The following is a 19517-nucleotide window of genomic DNA, read 5'->3' on the forward strand; positions in this document are numbered from 1 at the left end:
TCTGTCTGCTGTAACTAGCAAGAAGTAGAATTATTCGAGGAGAGTAATCAAATTAGGATGATGCTGTACAGTTTACACAGGGGCCTTTTTACTGAAAGGATAAACAGTGCAAACTTAGTAGGAAGCAGAATGCTCAGCAGTCCCCACAGGTAAGCAAGAAGGCAAGTCCTAACTCATTGCATAGGATATTCCTCTTGCAGCAAGGGGAAGTGTAGGGACCAATGTTTTTAGGGTATCATTCATACTTTGGGTGAACTAGAACAAAGAATCAGTGATCCTCTAGAACAGGGGTGGCCAACTCCAGTCCTCAAGAGCCATAAACAGGCCAGGTTTTCAGGACATCGCCAATGAATATGCATGAGATAGATTTGTGTGCTTTGCCTCCATTGTATGCAGATCTATGTCATGAATATTCATTATGGATATCCTGAAAACTTGGCCTGTTTATGGGTCTTGAGGACTGGAGTTGGCCAACCCTGTTCTAGAACGCTGGTCCCTACAATTATTTTGCGCAAAGAAGCATGATTATTCTGACTTACTATGATGGTTTTCTGCAGTGAGTACTGAGCACTCTGCCCTGTAGTTACTCCATCATCCAGATCAGTGCTGATAAAACTCACCCTAAAGCAGGTGTGTCCCCTTCTCAAAACTTTACTGGATCTTTTTCCAGATCAAAAAGTACAGATTCCAGGTTTCAATGTGCAGGAGCTGTTTCCCGCCCAGCTGGATGAGTATTATCGATATGAGGGCTCCCTGACCACTCCCCCCTGCTTCCCAAGTGTTCTCTGGACGGTTTTCCGGAACCCGGTGAAAGTCTCACAAGAACAGGCAAGTCTCCTTTAAATACACCTGCTCCAGATCCCTCTGACCCTGCGAGATTCAAGTTGTACAGGCACTAGGTAAAAGCAGCAGTTTGTGTGAGCCGACCACATTTCTATGTTAGCTGATGCTTTGTGTGCAGGGCATCCAAGAAGACACTTTGTGGCAAAAATCTTTATGCTAAATTTAGGGAATACACATTTGGAAAGAGTAGAAAGCCCTGGTTCTGATTGAGCTGGAAGAATACAGGAGGAGGAGGGAATGACAAGAAATAAGCTGGCCAAGTCAGACAAGGGCATGTGAGGATGTTTGCAACACAACGACCCCCTGTAGGAATATTGTATTCCTGACATTAGAATTTGCTTTTATATATTCGTATTTATATCACACCAGTACAGAAGCCCTCGGCAGCTTTACATTAAGCCATACATAGAGCCTCTGCATTCTCATTTAAAACATACTGCTTATTCTTCTGGACTGCAAGATTCTTTCTCCACTAGAAACATAAACCTAAGTTCATAGTTTGGAGCAGTGGTCCCCAAACCTGTCCTGGAGGGCCACCAGCCAGTCGGGTTTTTGGGATATCCTCAACGAATATGCATGAGAGAAAATTTACATGTTATGGAGGCAGTGCATGCAAATTTTCTCTCATGCATATTCGTTGAGGATATCCCAAAAACCCGACTGGCTGGTGGCCCTCCAGGACAGGTTTGGGAACCCCTGGTTTGGAGACTTTAGACCAAGTGCAGCACCTTACCGAGTCATCCACTTCCAAACACCGAATGAATGTTTCTAAAAACCCTGTAGTGCAGAGTTCCAGTAGCCATACTGGCTTTGAAGAAATCTCGATTCTTTAGTTTGCCTTTAATTGGATCATTCATAGAATGATCCAGAGTTGATGGTGCCACACATGAAGTGTTGAGACCACAAAGGTCCTCTTTTCAGAAGATAATTATTAATGCATTAATGCAGGCTGGATTATCTCACTTAATAAACAGCGGCATTGTACCTCTCTATGGTGTTTTTAGAGTGCCTGCACCATGGAACTGACCACCAGGTTACCCTGAAGTAATCTATACTTGTTTACATGGACTAAAACCATACCTGGATTTACAGGGCAGAATTTGGGAGTCCGCTAAATTCCTGTTTCCCCCTCCCTGCTGATGCCAGTCTTACCCCAGATCACCAGATCCTTCCCTCCTGCTGCTGCACAGTACTTCCAGACCTCAGGGAGGCTCCACTCCACTGACGGTATAATCAGAGTAGTGAGCACTCATTTAGCTTGTGCTCACAAGCTCTGTCTCCTGTAGGAAAGCCTGGAGGGGGTGGGACCTGTTAGCACAAAAGCTGCCTTACTCCGTGTTCAAGGCAGCCTGTGCTCGTAGGTCTCGCCCCCGCCAAGCTTCCATGCGAGGAGCAGGTCCTGTGTTAACTTTGTCCCCATACTTACTACACTCTGATACCATTGCTGGAATGGAGCCCCTAAGGTCTAGTGGGGGAAGAGAGGCTGAAGGAAGGGCCAGCAGTAGTGGGAAGGAAAGGTTCATTAGAGGGGAGGGCGGCATGGCACTGCCGCACTGAAAATGTCTACCAGTGGTGTTAGCCAAACTCTTGTCACTGACTAAAATGTCTGCAGGAAAGAGACAACAAAACCAAATATGAACTGTGAGGATGAACTGCATCTTTATTCCATTGCTAGCTGCTGGCATTGCAGACGGCTCTCTATTGCTCACAGGAGAATGACTCAGCCCTTCTGGAAATGACCGATAACTTCCGGCATGTGCAGGAGTTCGACGAAAGGCTCGTTTACGTTTCCTTCCGTGAAGGTAAGGAGAGCAGGCATCCTGCTGCCAGAAAGTGCACACAGAACCAGACCTGGAAACATGACCCTTCTTGTCCATGAACAAGCAAAACTATTACAGAAGTTTGTGTGTCATTTTGTTTAGTTTTTTTTTATTTTTCCAAACTTTTTCTCTGACGTGCGGGGCTCTAGTGGCCATATTGCTCCTAGTGTTTGTGTTTGTTGGTTTCGTTACCTTTCATTGGACCAAGAAATCATCTGGTATAGTCCATGGGCTTTCCATGCCACAGGCGTCTTTGTTGATCCAATAAGTTTCACAACCAATAAGAGTTTCACATTTCCTACTTCAGTATTCTCTGCAGAGAATAAGGTTTGTGTTTTCAGTAAACAACTGAAAACCTGGTTGTTTCCAGTAGGTTAAGATGGTATTTATATGTATCCTTTGAAAGAGTACTATGTATTTTATGTTTATATTAAGTTTTTATAATTGTTTTAATTGACTTTAATTTGTTTTAGTACATATGATCATTCTGTATTAATGTTTATTTGTGCATTGCTTTGATTGGCATTGTCCAGAAGGCGGTTTAAAAGTATTAAAAAAAAAAAAAAAAAAAAGTGATAAGTGTTTAACACACACTTTGACTCTTAACAAAATGCAAAAAAGGATAATCAAATGCATAGGAAGTAAGCAGGTGAAGACTGTGTCAGAAAAACAAGAGTTTTAAGGTGAATCTCCTTGCACACTGCTAACAAGTAGAGCAGGGTAGGAACAGGCTGACAGTGAGGACTGACTGGAAGAGCACCTCTTTCTATGTACATCATGCCTTATTTATAGGTAATTAACAGAAAAGGCTTTTTTTGAGCTTTAATGAGGAAAATTGAAAATCAGAAGAGGGAAAAAAAAAAAGGGTTTCAGAGCCGATCTTGAAATATTAGCATTTAAGCAATCAAGCAAGCATTTCTGAATGTAAAAACTGGATTAGTTACGATTTAAAAAAAAAAAATCTTTGCATCCAAATGAACTTTATATATAACCAAGGGCGAAGTCCTGTCACCACTGGCTGTGCTTGGGCTAGTGGTCTCCATTACTGTTTGCTGAATAAACCCTTGAACTTTACATTGCAGGGGTTCATCTAAGAGGAAATTACAGAGGATCAGAAGAGGTCTTTCAGGAGTATGAGCTCGAGTTTGACACATAGAGTAATCTAACCACCTAACCGTGGATCAGAAAGAAAAATCCAGTGTTGTGTGCAAAAATTAGCCATCTAATTTGTTTGCATTCTAAGTCATTATTCTGAAGTATTGTGCAAGGTGTCTGTTCCTTGGTAATATGCTTCGCTACCCATCAAAAAAAGATTTTTCATTCTGATCAAAGAATGCTGCTGTGTGACTAACCAGACCCCCAGAGTTAAGTATTAGCCTGGTCTGTCTAAATACTTGCATGTGTTGCTCTTTACTGCTTATGTAGAGAGCTTAAAATATAAGCAAAATATCGTATGTTAAAAGGACTGATAAGAATTGCATTGATTTAAAAATGCATCTACCAGCCTTAAGAGGGGCTTCCTGGGCTTCAAGTCCAGAAATATTATACAGATTTCCTTAGGGAACAGAGACTGCATTTCAGACTCAGCCAAACCAGAAGATACCAGAGATGCCCAAATTGAATCAGCCCAGATAGATTAAGTTTCCACTGTTTAATTTTTGTCCTTTCATTAGCTACAAGTATATGGAAGGAACATGACACTTCAGCTGGCAATCTTGCCTTTTGCTGTTTATTTTGCCAGATTTGCCAGCACATGAAAGCTATTACGTGAATTTTCGTCTTTAAAGAATGATCAGTAGGGTTGGGCAGCCCCAAGAGTTTCGGTTTGGATTGTTTTGTTTTGGGTTTTGTTTTTTTTGTTTTGGGGGATTTTTTTCAGTTAATGTTTTTTAGTTCAGTTCACTTGCGAAACTGAAAAAACACCCCCCAAAACAAATAAAAAAAAACCCATCCTGAACTACTAAAAAAAATAAATAAATAAATAAAGGCCTCTGACAGTCCTGACTGGCTTTCACAGGCTATGCAATGCAGAAAACCTTTCAGGGGCAGCATGGGCAAATGAAGAAAGGGGATACAATATCATTGTACCTGGTGCTGTTCAGCAGGTCACAAAGTTACAAATTCATGGCTGGAAATGTTGACAGTCTGAGTACAGGGACGCTAAGGAGGAGTCTGTGTAAAAACAGCATTGGGCAGCCCCCTGTTACATGATAGGGGCAAAGGGTGGCCAGCCCAGGAGCAGGAGGTCACTCATGGCCCCCACTAGACCACCAGGGATTTTTAGTGAGTTCTGGGAGGGTCAGAAGGGAGGGGGGGGCTAGGGTAAGAGGGGGAGCTCTGCATGTGGGGGGGTTTCCATATTTTAATACATGGGGTGGTTATGGGTTTGTTTGTTTTTTAAAACATGCTTTAAATAAATAAATAAAGCCCAAAAAACCAAAAGGAAAAAAAAACACACAAAATTTTGTGGTTATTCTGATCACTTTTTTTTATTCCCAAAATGCGAAATAGAAAATATCATCTTCTTTCCTATTTTGGTGCACATGACTGCCCACCCCTATTTATTAATGCACTTACGGAGCCCTTATCCAGGGCGCCTTGCTAACAAGCTGGGTAAAAAGCCCCTACTTGACTTGGCATGTTTTTTGTTTATTTGGCTTTGTTAAAATGACTCACCTAGTTTTGCATGAAAATGCATATACAGATATTTAAAAACCATGAGAAACAAGACAAAAGACAAGATTCCCAAATACCTGTGCCATGTAGGTAGGACATGAATACAAAGTGAGGTGGGCCAGCATCATGGGACCATCTTTTTCTGTTTTTATTTTAAATGGAATTGCTTTATTGGATGAAAAAATACTAATTGAGGTTTGACAATTCAAAATTAGTAGCATGGCCAAAAATACTTAATTTTCAATATGCCCTCTGGATTGCAGACCTCATAGACTGCAGGGCATCTTGGCATTCCTTCCAACCATGTGCATACCAAGAGAGCACTTCTGCAACAAGTCTACCTCTGATGCACCATTTCTACATCCCTACACCGTTGATAGTCCTTGTAGAATAAGCTATTAGCCTTCTTGCTAGGGCTGTTCTTGAAAGTGTATTTGAATGGTGGTATATATTTTAATTAATCTAAACTCAAAACCAGGCTTTTGTATAGCCTCAGGGAACTGCACTATGAAATTCTTGTTTCATATTAGATTTAAAAGCAATCAAAAAAAGGCAGTTCAGAGATCAAACTACCTCAGTCTCGAATCTCTGGCAAGCACAGGCAAAAAAACATACAATTTTATTTTCTGGTTCCTAATTTTGTGCACCATAGAAGTTCTGATTATGGTTAGGCAAGAAGGGCTATCATAAACTTACCCTGCTATGATACAAGGTAATTACCCCCACAAGTTCTGGGGTAAGAAACAGTCTCCCTGCAGAGCTTCCAAACGAAAGACAGTGAGGGTTCTCTTCCTGAAAAAGGTTTCTCACATTGTGCTCTTAAAAACCCTAAGTTCAAAAGCAATTTTGTCATAAATATTTGTGAGAAAACCTAAACAGAACAGGAAAGCAATGAATTCCTTTCCTACTAGGAAGGAAACTCTTTCATGGAGTAATTGTTTTAAAAACAAGTTATATGCTCCTGAATTTTAACTTGACACACTCCAGGAAATCTATTCCTTGTGATAGGTGCTCCCTGATTGGATGATGAACAGCTAATAACATGGGAAATGGAAGAAAAAAAATTTTAAATGTCATTTGCTTTTCAGGAGATCATTTAACACCATCATTGTTTTGTCATTTTAAAACACTACCTCACGTAAAAAATATTAGATTCTACCGAGTTAGAAAATAATGTAACACAAGTGTGCTTCAAATTTTGATGCATAATTTGCATTAACATTTCTAACAATGGAAAAGCTTTTGATGAAAAATCCTTGCAGTGGCTGTAGGTAACCTAATGCCATGTACCAGAACTGAATAATAACATTAATCCTTTGTATGCAAGCCTTCCTCTGAGTACACTAGACACTCGTGTGTGTTTGTATGAATATGCAGTTTAGCTTCTATGAATCAAACATCTCAACACCAACTAATCTCTTTATTCATGAATGATCTGCTTGGGCTCCAGTTCTAACACACAGATGTAGATGCTGCAACAAACAAATCCAAGATGGCTAATTTTTCAGTCATGTACTGCTCAACAATCATCTATGTGATTGCAAGTATCCTGGTCTGTGCTCTTAGAGATGATTGAGGCAGTTCTATAATGTATATTTTTGTAGCAAATGTAACTATTTGTAAATAAATGCAAAAAAATGAACTTTAACTTGTGCTGCATGTTTTGTTTAATAAGAAATTTGACTAAACACTTGACACATGCATCCTCTCACATCTTGGATTGTATGACAATTAAAGAGATAGGTATAGTAGCATCAGCCAGTCTGGTAAAACACAAATCCATGCGTGAAAGCATCATAAAATGTTGTATGCAAAACTAAGAGAAAATGTAAACCTCTGTGCAGAAAAACGGGCAGCTCAGAAAACAAAACAGCAGATGGAGTCCAACTCACTTTGGCCAATAGAACCGAACATTTGTATTCATTGTAGACCACAGGGCTTGTTTGCCATTCATTTTGCTGTTTGTTTCCTGCCTACCTCACCCTTGGGTTTTTTAATTTTATTCTATTTTTCACCATGCATTCATTTTTCCATATGGACCATTTCACCTCGCATGTATGAAGTATGTAGGAGCTATTAAGAGTGATGGCTCAAAGGGTGCCTCATGTAGTCCTCTTCCACTAGTTGTGGAGCGGGTGGTGAAGGAGGGAGGGAGACAGACCTACTCTGCTTCATTTCCAAGCCTTTTACCCACCCAGTTCTTGAATAACGTATCAATGCCACGGTGCCCGCAGCAGCCATTATCATCTGATTCATAGTCAAATAGATTCCTTTGGAGCTAATACCAAAGAACTTGGACTTATTTGGATAGGCAGTAGGTTGAAAATAACACTAAAAGAATGTGAGGTTGAGGCATCTTCAGTGTGATCTTCAGTAAATCAAGTGAACGCTGGCCCTCTTTCACCCACCTCTTCCTCCTCCAGTTGTGGGGTGAGAGCGTTTAACACGTTGGTCAAGTATCATTGAAAGTTGCTTTCATCCATTTTATGAGCACGTAAGGATCAACTGAATATCCTGGGATTTCTGCGAAGGTTTCTTTTTCAGAATATATTTTAACATAGGAACAGACCTTGGCATATAACAAATTTTCATTGATCCATTTTCACAGATTATTCCACAACTGGCTTTTTATTTCCCAAAGACATCCATTCTGTCCATTAGTTATACTAATGTACAAGAGAAGATGAAAAGTGGTATTTCTGCCACTGGTCATTTCTATGATCATGAATGTCTTCCTGTCTAATTTTATATGTGCAATAGTTTCCATTTTATTTTATGCCAGGACAACCCATACATCTTTTATTAGTGCCCCCATTAGAAATAAACACCTTCTTATCTCATTAATCCCATCTCTTCCATAGACGGTTGGAAGACACACAATTGCCATATCACTAGAAGTCTAGAAATGATGGCTCAGTTCCATTTTGTGGAGTTGTCTGCCTCTGTCACACCCCCACAAAGTTAGGAAATATATCATTATGGTTGAATCTCCTGATTTTCCAGATTCTGCTGTAGCTTTTGCAAATTAAATTGGGATTTCTGGAAATTAAAAATCTCACTGTAAATTTAAAATCTGTAACATCTGTTGTATTCTTGATGGTCACTATTTCTGCTTATAAAAAAATTATTTTGCCTTTTGGCAGAAGAATTCAGTAACCTTAATTTCATATAAATCAGGCAGTATACTATAAATTAAAAAATGAGATCCTACTTTATTTTGTAAACAGTATATATTTCTCTTCAGTCCTGGATTATTATATTCGAGATAAAAAAAAGTTAATTACAAATCAGAACTTTACTGATAGAATTGATGAAATGGGGTGTTTCAACATCTCAAGTGATAATTTCTGAAGAAGAAGACTGCAGAAGTGTATTACACAGTGCATCCATGCACAATCTTGAATTGAATTAAATGGAATTTGGATTACTGGGGGCAATTTGGTTGTACTCCACAGTGATCAAATGGTGGAGACTTCATGTCCTTACCATTTATTTATTTATTTATTTATTTAAAAGTTTTATATACCGCACAATGGGTAGGTAAACTATCCGTCTAGGCGGTTCACATATTCAAACATACATAATTTGGTATGTTTGAAGACATGCTGTTTGTTCACCATGATGTTCATCTAACAGTATCTTGATGTTCTTGTCTCTATAAAGGTAAGGGTTGTCCTTTATTTATATATCTGCTTAATCCATCAAGGTACTGCAACTTTCCTTGATGGATTTCAGCTTCCAGGTATCCCACCTGCCGTAAAGCAGCTGCATGACTTGCTTGTTGTATTGTTAGCTTTTTTACCGATCTGCACTTTTATTCCTGCTATCATAGAACCAAGTACCATGATAACAGTGATCTATGGAGCCTACCTGTTCAGGTGGCCTACATTTTTCCTTTCTAAGATTTCACAACAGCCTTTCAGCTATGCTCCGTAAGGAATGTCTTTCGTACTCGCTGCTGCTGGCAGTGAATGGTCTATGTCTTCTGGCTTCATCCTGAAATTAAAGGACTCTTCTGGCCTCTCCATTGGCTTACTGTGCCTGGCCATTGCTAGTCTTGAATGTTCTGAATCTGAAATAATTGATTCTGGTTGCTTCTTATTCCATGAATGCAGCCAATACTGCCTTCCTATCTGTAAGTCACTGAAATAATTTCTTCCCAGCTTTCAGTTTCTTGCTGTGTCCTTTCCACAAGGAGACTTCATGCTTCTCTGTGGCATCCTTTGATTCCTTCCTGATGCATTCACTTGATATGTGCATGGTGGTACATGAGTTGTGATCAGAGTTTCGTCTTTATCTTTGGCTGGGATTATACGATCACATGCTACCTTTTTACATTTTTAATGGCCGACTTCAGCAACAAGATCATCTTGCTAAGAAAAAGGCATGCTGTTTGTCCATCTTTCTGCCCAGCACGACACTGAGCAGAAAAGACTTTTTTTTCAGGTGTCTTTATTTCTTCTCCCAATTGATTAATTGGACCACATCAAGTCTCCATCATGGTCCCCTTTTGGGCCTGTCCGTAGAGCTGGCTTTACCAGCCATCGTGCAGCAGAGAGAAATGCCATCTTCTGGTCAGAGAGAAATGTGATGAAAGATAAAGACCTGCACCTCCAGATCTCAGGAACGCTGTCTTCAGATTCCTTGGAACAACATAGGGGTAGTCCAACTTTTTCAGTTTTCTAATTAATGGCGTTGTGTTTGACAGTGATTAATATGTATTGTAGAAAAGTGAATGATACAAAAAATCCAATATGCGCCCTTCATAGCAGCCAGCTCTGTAGGTGCACTGGATGCTTGAGCATCTCCTATGTTAAGCAAACTCCCTTATTGTGTCTAGGGAGGGGGTGATTTGTGTTGCATTTAGCACCCCCAATCATTTTGAAAAGTTGACTCCTATGGCACCCTTACTGAATGAGCCCTGCTATACATGCGGCAGTTTATCTTGAGTGCTCATTCAGCAGCCCCTTTACCTTATGTGCTGTACGATACACCTGCTCTGCCTGCAGGGATTTGCTTGATAGAGTGAAACATGAGCTCCTTCAGTTTATTGCAGCAGTTGTTTCTTAGCCAGGCCCTATTCTAAGCACAGATATTGTAAGTGCATCTTCTAATTTTGACAGACATGAATAGAAACCTTAAAAGCAGTTCACCTTTCTGCTTTTGTAAAGATGTGTAAAAGGTCCTTGCCCGGTAAGTGCATGCATTGCTTTGCATTCAGATGTTGTGTTGTCTTGTTCATAGAGTTACCAGACAAATGTATCTGCTGTTTACAGGTGGTTTAGAACATGACAGCAAGGCTAGCTTATCAGCAAAGAATAAGTGCATCTCCTTTGCTACACCAACTACATTGGCTCCCGGTTAGATATCAGGTCAGGTTAAATTGATGAGTTTAGTACAAGGTAAAGGAGCTGGGTGTTTACAATAGTTATTGAGCTTTGTTCCAGAGAAGACGTTAAGGTCAGTAAATAGAGCATTTTTACAGGTTTCACCTAGGAGGGACGTGCACAGGGGTAGTTAGCCATGGAAGGATTTTGTCAGTAATTGGGCCGGAACTTTGGAATTCAGGCCCAGTGGAGATTCATCTGGAGACGATTTATTTAGCCTTTAGAAAGAAGGTACTGGCTTTATCAGCAGGGCTAAGGGGGCGGGGCTAATGTAGGCAGAGATTAGGATGAGTTTTGAAAAGTTGTCAGTCCTTTCTTTCCTCTTCCATTTCTTTTTTTCTTAGGATAACTAGTGAAAAATGTGGAAAAAGTTATTGTTGTTTTAAGACAAATTGGGAGAGTAGAACTGGAGAAGGGATTTTTTTTTTTTTTTTAGTTTTTTACTGTTATAACTTTTTATGCATCTGTAATTGTTTTAAAATTGTTGTATGTCACCTTGGGCAGAATTGTTTATCCTGGTGGGGTGATATATAAATATGAAATGAAATGTTGTAGCTGCTTGCTCTATTTTTGATGGATATGAAGAGAAACTTCTGTGTTCCTGAAAGCATCTGAATTTTGTTTTAGTAAAGACACTGATAGACTAAAAAAATAGTGCAGAACCTGTTACCAAACTGTCATTTTTTTCCCCATATGAACCAACTGGGCAAAATCCCTGGACCCTTCAGTAAGATAAAGCCCATAAGCTCACAGAATTCTGAAGAAGAGAATTCCATTCAGAGGCTAGGCCTAGAGAAAGAAAGCAAATCAAATCCCCGAACGTCACTTATCGAACTGCTTACAATGGCAATGTAGCCTTGGATTTACCTGTTTAGGTACATGTTTCAAAACACCACACTACTCTGTGAAACTAACAGTTTCAGTAGCATTTTAAACAAAATAATTTGGGAAATATGATACATTAGGTGATATGACTATTAGATATTAAAGTTTGTATTTAAATTCATAGATTGCATTTATTGAAACTTCGTTTCACAGAGTAGTGTGGTGTTTTGACTCTCTATTGAATAGTGTGAGGTGGTCGGGGTAGTTTTGTTTTGCTAGGCCCTTGTTTTTTAAAAAATACTGTAATATTTTATTTAGAAATATAATTTGGTCGCAATTTTACATGTAACTCAACCATGAAACATGTATCTAAAGGACAAATATACGTAACTCATCAATTAGTCATTATATTTGAAGTCTTTGTAACCGAATCATTATTGGCACTTCTATTACGTTTTAACTATTTGTGCCTGTTTTGTAAACCGTTGTGATGGTAAATAACTTAAAGACGGTATAGAAAAGATTTTAAATAAATAAATTTGTCATTTTAACAACCTTGAAAGAATGTGTTGGGTAGATCATGCTCAACTGTTTATGCACATCAAACCAGAGGAAGGCGTTGGAGTAACCATTTGGAAGAGATTAATTGTGGGTTGTTTGTTTTCCCTGGATTAGGTGTCGTCCTTTCTGTTGTCTTAGCCAGTGTTCTTGGGGTTTCTATCATTACTGGAGTAACTTGCTGGATGCTTCGAAAGAAAAGGAGGTAAGTTCTGTGACTTTTGGTTAAAGGATGACTGTGACTAGAGCCAGCAAAGCCTTGGCATTCTCTAAAAGAAGCATCCGATTTATGTACCGGGTGGTGGTGGCCCTGATTCCCGTCCATTCTTGATCTTTTGCTGCTGTTCTATGCTAGCTGTAGTGAAAATATAACTTACAAAGAGCTCTTTGTACATGGCGCTGTACAGCATACATCATATGTTACACTGTCTCTTCCCAAAGTATGCAATATAATTCTGAGTAGAGGAGGGTTAAATAATGTACTCGTAATCAGAAAGTAGGGGGAAGTCTGTAAGTTTCATAGCTCTCTGTTCAGAAAGCTGCTTTACGCTTGCCCCATGCTGGCTGTTACTTCTCTGGCATGCCACAGTATGTTTTCCTCGTCTTGTCCACAGAATGGGGTTGATGCAATAAAGTGTGCCCAGCCTATCACATGGATTTACACGTGATAAACGTGTTTTGGACATGCTAGAATAGCACCAGATGCAGTAAGGAGATTAGTGCGTCCAAAACTCATGTCCTAACACATGTGAACCCACTAGGGCCTGTCCGATGTTAATTGCATGTAGATGAGGACATTAGCCATTACCCCCATGTGAGGATGACTGAGCAAACTTCACTCTCTGGAGTGAGAAAACACTCCGGATTTCTTCATGCAATTTCACTTTATTATAATATTCAAACACAAGCATTAGTAGACTGCCAACCTTCGTAGCAGTGTACTTTACAATACCTTCAAGTTAGGCCAAAGATATTACAGGAGCTTCCTTCTCCTGCAGACATAGGGGCCTTCTGATCCCAGCTGGGTTCACAATCTTATTCCCTTCCCGGAAGGGTCCCGGCCACAGAGCTTTCTCTTCCTGCAGGTTTTAAAGTTACCAGCCTAATGCCTGATCCCACATAGAAAAAAGTGGGAAAACATGATCACTTCCGAGCATTTTCACTCACCTTGGATTCCATCCAGGGAAGTGCTTCACATCCCCTTCATCTGGGCTCCCTCCAGCTAAGCTTGGGGTCATGCTCACCCCCCAAACAGAGTTACCCCCAGACAGTACTAGTATCACCACCCACTGGGCTGTTCACCCAGTGTGTACCCCCCATCCTTTGCGTCCATTGCTGGCTTCAGGTTCTAATTCCACCCTAGTGGGACTCTTTGGACCGGCTGTGAGCCTTGTAGGGAGTATTCTTCACTCTTCCTTCAATGACTTGTGCCTTCTCTGCACTGTCACGATCACCACCCTCTGCCATTCCACAGCACCTCTCACTGGCTCCTATGCCACACTTCTGTCTGGCCAATCTGCAGCGTCGCTCTCAGGCTTCTCTACCACGCCACTCTCTATGCTACCTTTCATAGGCCCATCGATGCTGCAACCAGCAGGCCGTTCAGTATTGCTCCCTTCTGGGCACTTCGTGGCACCTCTCTGCAGCCTCTCTCTCTGGGAGTCTCACTTGGCCATTCTACAGTGCCTCCCTTTGCAGGTTCTTGCCAATCTATTGGCATGGCATTTCCTGCCTCATCAATGCAGACTATCTGCAGTACCTCCCTCCGACCATTCTGCAGTGGTGGTGTTTGGGCACCCTACAGTACTTCCCTCTGAACTTTCTATAGTGTCATCCTTGGGCCTTTCTGCAGTACCCTACTCAGGCTTCTCCCTGCTTCCTTCTGGACAGTCTGTGTTGCCTCTTCCCTCAGACCACTCTTGAGAGTTCCCCAGTGAGCTCTTTGGTATTTCAGTCTTTTGCTTTGAACTCTGCTTCCAGCTTTTTTTTAATCTACTGGTCTATTTAGCAGGTTGTCACAACTGTCACCACACAGGACATCTCTGCTAGCGTCTTGTCTATCTCACCCAGTAGCTGTAGGCATTCTTCATCTAGCTCAAGGCATTTACTCCTTTGTATAGGCAGAAGATCTGGGAGTGGATTCTCTAGCTTTATTGCCTTGGCTTGCTTCTCTAGCTGCCATACTTCCAGCCCCAGCTTCTCTCTCTTCCATCTGGCTCTAGAGAGGTGGGAACTCCCACCACAGAAAAGTACATGGTTGCTCATTTTTCCCAAACACTTAAGCTTCCCTTCCTTCACCTGTACTGAAATACACCCACTGGCTGCAGACCAGGTTTTCCGTAGTACTTCCCAGGCCTTTGGCAGCTGCAGTCTTTATAGGGATCACACTCTGTTTCTGCACTGCTTCTTTGAACCACTATTTTCTCTCCTTATTTTTCTGCATAAAAGGTAAAGAGAAAAACATCTTGTATGTCCAGTGCCAACTACACTGAGTACAAGCCCTTACTCCAGATGGCGTTGCCTCCTTTGTCTGCTGGAAAAAACTAAACTACCTTCCAGGCCCCATAGACCACTCTCTGTTAAAGGCAGTTTCAAAATTTTTCTTGGGAGCTCTTCTTTGAGCCAGCTTTTACTTTCAGTGCTCTGCAGCCTTAGCAGCACTTTTCTTCTGTTCTAGCCCCCTTCCTAGGCAGGGTGTACAGATTTTTTGCTCCACACAATTTAACTGCTTTACTTATGTGCTCTTGTACAGCCTTCTAAGAGTACTGCTTTGCCTACAACTTCTTGACAGGCTGAACACAAAGCTTTCTCTTTCACTTTTCTCCTCTGAAGACTTGGGGGTTTTTTTTTCTGTGGCAAGCTAAGAAAAAAATCCCCAACCTGACACCATGTGAGGATGACTGAGCAAACTTCACTCACTGAAGTCAGGAAACCCACGGACTCCAGCTTTTCTTCATGTAGTTTCACTTTATTATAACATTCAAACACAAGCATTAGTAGACTGCCTACCTTCTTAGCAGTGTACTTCACAATACCTTGAAGTTAGGTCAGAGATAAAGGTTAACAAATAAAAAAAAAAAAAAAGATGATGTGAATTCTTTTCTGACCTGAGGAAGGGAGAGAGCACTCCCAAAGGTTAGTAAAAAAAAAAAATAATAATAAAAAGTAGCACCTTATTTTGTTTCTATGTAACCTTCGTTTCTATGCATTCGAGTGGACTAACATAGCAACCACGGTTCTTAACTCACAATATTTCTGTAAGCAGATAGGGAAGCCACTGTCCATGATGTAAAGCAGAGTTAGGTTTGTTACAGTTGTTGCTTTTAGTGCAATTCTATTTCCCTTCCATGGAGGTAGAATGTTGATGGGGAGGGGGGAATAACTTTGGTTCAAATGCAGGCCTAGATATGATCAATTGGCAACTAGTGAGAGAAGGAAACCAGGAAGGGCTTTCTGACCATATTATTTTGTTGCAGCATTAAAAGAGATGATGACAATCAAGGTGTTATCTACAAGCCAGCTGCTAACACAGAGGAGGATGTCTCCAAAGTGTAAGCCCCGGAGTGCAGTGGCCATCCGGTCTGGGAGGACAGGAACAAGGAACTTTGTAACAAAATGCAAGCGAGGCAGCTGGGATTGGGCAGAACAAGCACAGCTGCAGCAGAACTTGCCTAAGACTTCCTGCAGCAAGCAAAGCCCACCACGGAATTTCTCTTTAATTCCACTTCATGCAAAGTGGAATTAGATGAGACATTAGAGGCACAAAATACACTGCCCACTCGCTCACAGCCAGTGAAGAGGTGCTGGGAGTCCATGTATCCAGTCTTCTGCAACAGAGTTCAGAAAGCATCCAGGCTGGCTGAGAATAACACGGCAGAAGCAGGAGGTACCTGCAGACATGAGTGACATCTGACTGCATTTAAATCTGAGCACAAACATTTCTCAGCCCTCTGTGGTGCAGACCCAGGCAATTTTAACCCTCTACATGCTTCATGTTCACAAGTCCATTATTTTTTTGAGGAAGCATTCAGGCAGCAGAGAGTTAAGGTGACAGGTACAGAGCAGAATGACTGAACCATTTGGTTCCAGCCTGTGCAAGAAGGAAATCTTACATGACCAGATATGGCTGGTCCTGTTTCCAGTGCAAGCAGGAATGGTTCACAGAGCTGTACACTGGAACGCTTGCTGTAAAGCTTTTCTTTAAAGAAAAACCCTCTTCCCAATAACTATGCTGGGCACAGCAGGCTCTCCAGCTGATAGCAGTGGGAAGAGAGGTCTGCTTTCTGGCTGAATTCCTCTGCGAAGCATCTTTTTTTGTCAGCTGGTGAGAGACCAACAGTTTCACCTCCAATGTGCTAAGATGTTGCCTTCATTTTCCCTCTTCCGGTTCTCCTTGGGCTGCACTGCTCTGCCAGCCTTTGCTTCTGCTGATTTCTAAGGAACATTGTCACGTGCACTGATCCTCGTCTCATTGCATTTCAAGGATTTGAAGAGAGCCAGTGCTGAGGGAGAAAAATGGGATGATTGTGGGGACTGAACATTGTCCCACCTCCTACAGGAAAGGGGGGAGGGATATTCCTGCCTGGATCCTGCACATGGCTGCTCTTCTACTGTCACATCTCCCAGGAGCAAATTGTTAAAAACAAACTATCTGCAAGGTTTCTGGTTGAAGGTTAGCTTGAAGGTCTGTGGTATGAAAGTACCTATGGACCGTCAAACTACCCACCCTGCTGAAGATTGCCTCCTTTATATGCCACCTGCTGAATTTCCTTAAGGGGGGATCAATTTTCCAACATCATTCACCTGACAACTTGCTGTATTTCAAATTTGCCACTGTCTGCCTGCCTAAAAGTACTTGGAGCTTCCACAGCAGCCACCCTTTTAGAGAGATTAAAGAGGAAGGCGCAGTGTCTAGATCAGTGCAGGAAAACAGAGCGCACATATTCCCATTTTCAAACATCCGCCCACTATCTTCTCCCCACTGGGCTGCCTGCACAATCAGCAGGGGCGAGTGTCTGAGCCTGTGCTTTAAGGCAGAGATTTTCAAAGGAAAAGCTACCCAGGACAGTCCCTCCATTGAAAATCCACTCCCGTGTACCTATGACCCTTTGGATATGGGCAAGCTGCTGAAAACTGCTCCCAAGATGACTGGAGTTTTCCTTCTTGTTTAAGCCTAATGCAGAAATGCTGTGATTTTTAGCAGTAAGTCAGATCCTCTTGAAAAATACTGTAATAGATTTAGTCCCATTTTATTGAAACTGATTTTTAAAATGTGGGAGCAGGCAGTGGCAAAGATAGTGTGTTTTTCTTTTTTTAAGGCAATGATCTATTCCATAAAGAGATTTCTTCCAGTTTGTGCATTTGGGGAATATGTTTTTTTTAAAGTATCTTAGTTTTACCTGTGGTGAGAAGGAAAGAACATCAGCAAGCAACATTAAGGTCATCTCCAAGTCCTTTCCCTTTTAAATCCCTTTGAAAAACAGACAGTTGTTTTTAACTCTACTGTACATAAGTTAGGGGTATGTGAGACTGCCTTACAATTGTTTATTGTTGAGAATTTTATGTCATTGTTTTTATATCATTTTTGTTTAATTTTTATATATATATATATATATATATTGGGCATTACTTTGTGCTCAGAACTTAAACTATTTTGGAAGAACACTGTTAAATAAAAACAAACCTCCTAGCGTATCCTCTAGTAACACAACTCACCTTCATAGCGTACAATGTACAACTGATACCTCCCATGCGGTGCTTGACTGCTTCACTCATCTAAGCAAGTTTTTTAAGTCTATGCCAGTGGAGCTCTAACTCAGCTGCTGCGACCCAAGCTTTGCTCTTTATTTTCATATCATCAACATGAAAAGAGCTTAGTGCAGTGTTAGCCTAGCAAACAAAAACCATCTTAACAAAATAAAATGTGACTTGAAAGCAAATCATTTTTCAACCACCGTAATCTTATTTTACATCATAGCTTGTTCTGCTAAATGCTTTAAGAATAATAGAAACCTAATATACCTCCTCTTAGCAACTGGTTAGAAGAACCTATTGAGAATTATTGTATATGTTTCAACAGCAAGTGCCTAGAAACAGTGCTGAGTACTAGCTAAAGATTTTGAAGAAAAGGAACTAACAGTACCAGTTTCACTCACTGCTGTTAATGCGATAATCTGTCTGCACTGTTAAACACGGTTTACAATTTAAGCTATCTTTATGCAAAATCCAGCCAATCAGCCCTCTTAGATTTCACATGCACTGATTAAAACCCATTAGAAATAGCACTGGATTTATGTTCTTATGAGATTCTCACAATCCTCTACATTTTCACCATTCACTATTTGCTTTATATGGGTGGGCGAGGGCTTTTTCTTTTTTTTTGGTTTGCTGCACTCTTCTTTACTTCCTCTGCAAAAGATACAGTCTCACGTTCTACCAGCATGGTTGATTGCAAGAGCTGCTTATGCCTACGGTGATATCTTGTTCTGTTAGAATAAGACTGCATCTATTCCACATGAAATGGTTTTCAGTATGATTGTAATAACTTATGCAAACATGAGAAATGTAATAAAATATTACTAATTTAAGAAGCCAATCTCTGTTTTAAAGAAAAAAAAAAGATGTGATCTGGTTCTGTACAATTTAAGTAGTACCTTACTTTTCCTTTCAAACTGGAGAAGGACTGCTTCTAGTAATTTCCATTAATACCCGCAGGCCAATGCAATAGCGTGCGCTCAGGCTAGCGCAGAGGTTAACCCACAGTTGAATGTACATCCATAACACCAAAATGTCCATCCAACCCAGTACATAGCTAATAGCGCTCATTGCATGTAAATGCCATGTTGATGAGGCTATTAGCTAGTACCCGCTTATGTAAAAAATAAGTGCGCCCCCACTTAAAAAACCCTCAAATTTACCAGCCTCAGAGCTGGTATTAAGTCTTGAGGAGCCTGAAAAGGTTTAAAAAAAAAAGCAAAAAATACTGCTTTTCTGTGGTTCCTTCAACTTAACATCACTGATAAGTCAGAGGAACTACAGCAAACAGTAACATGAAAAATAAAAAAAAAAAATCTTGATGGCAGTCAGGTTAAGAAAACGGATGCTCAATTTAAGAGCGTCCATTTGCCTAACCCGTGGCTGTGCACAAGTTAGGAAAATGGATGCTCATAAAATTGAGCGTCCGTTTTTTCCTAATCCACCTACAGCCATTTCTCCTGGGTGCTCAATGCCAAAGAGGTGCTAGCGCCACACAATTTCCCCTAGCAGCACCTTTTTAACACAGCGGCTCATTAGCCTACTGCATCGCGCACCCGGGAGAGGCGGATGGGTATGTGATAGGAAAGGGGGTGCTCAATCATGAGCACCTATTTTTCCCATGCTGATACTGCATCCACCTACAAGTTGGATA

General features: G+C 40.9%; 1 protein-coding gene across 3 annotated transcripts in view; it reads left to right on the top strand.

Annotated features, from left to right (window-relative positions):
* Positions 1 to 18696, top strand: part of CA12 (carbonic anhydrase 12) — a 147354-nt gene extending 128658 nt beyond the window's left edge. For 2 of the 3 annotated variants that reach the window (XM_029575777.1, XM_029575776.1), the window contains 4 exons: positions 671 to 828; positions 2519 to 2645; positions 12227 to 12314; positions 15586 to 18696. In XM_029575777.1, the coding sequence (XP_029431637.1) occupies positions 671 to 828; positions 2519 to 2645; positions 12227 to 12314; positions 15586 to 15664 (452 nt within the window). In that variant the 3' untranslated portion in view covers positions 15665 to 18696. Of the gene's footprint in view, positions 1 to 670; positions 829 to 2518; positions 2646 to 3745; positions 4955 to 12226; positions 12315 to 15585 lie in introns of those variants that run through there. The other variant, XM_029575778.1, reaches the window with a different exon arrangement.
* Positions 18697 to 19517: the final 821 nt, after the last annotated feature.

Source organism: Rhinatrema bivittatum, chromosome 13 (assembly GCF_901001135.1).
Source record: "Rhinatrema bivittatum chromosome 13, aRhiBiv1.1, whole genome shotgun sequence".
In the NCBI taxonomy this organism is placed as follows: domain Eukaryota; kingdom Metazoa; phylum Chordata; class Amphibia; order Gymnophiona; family Rhinatrematidae; genus Rhinatrema; species Rhinatrema bivittatum.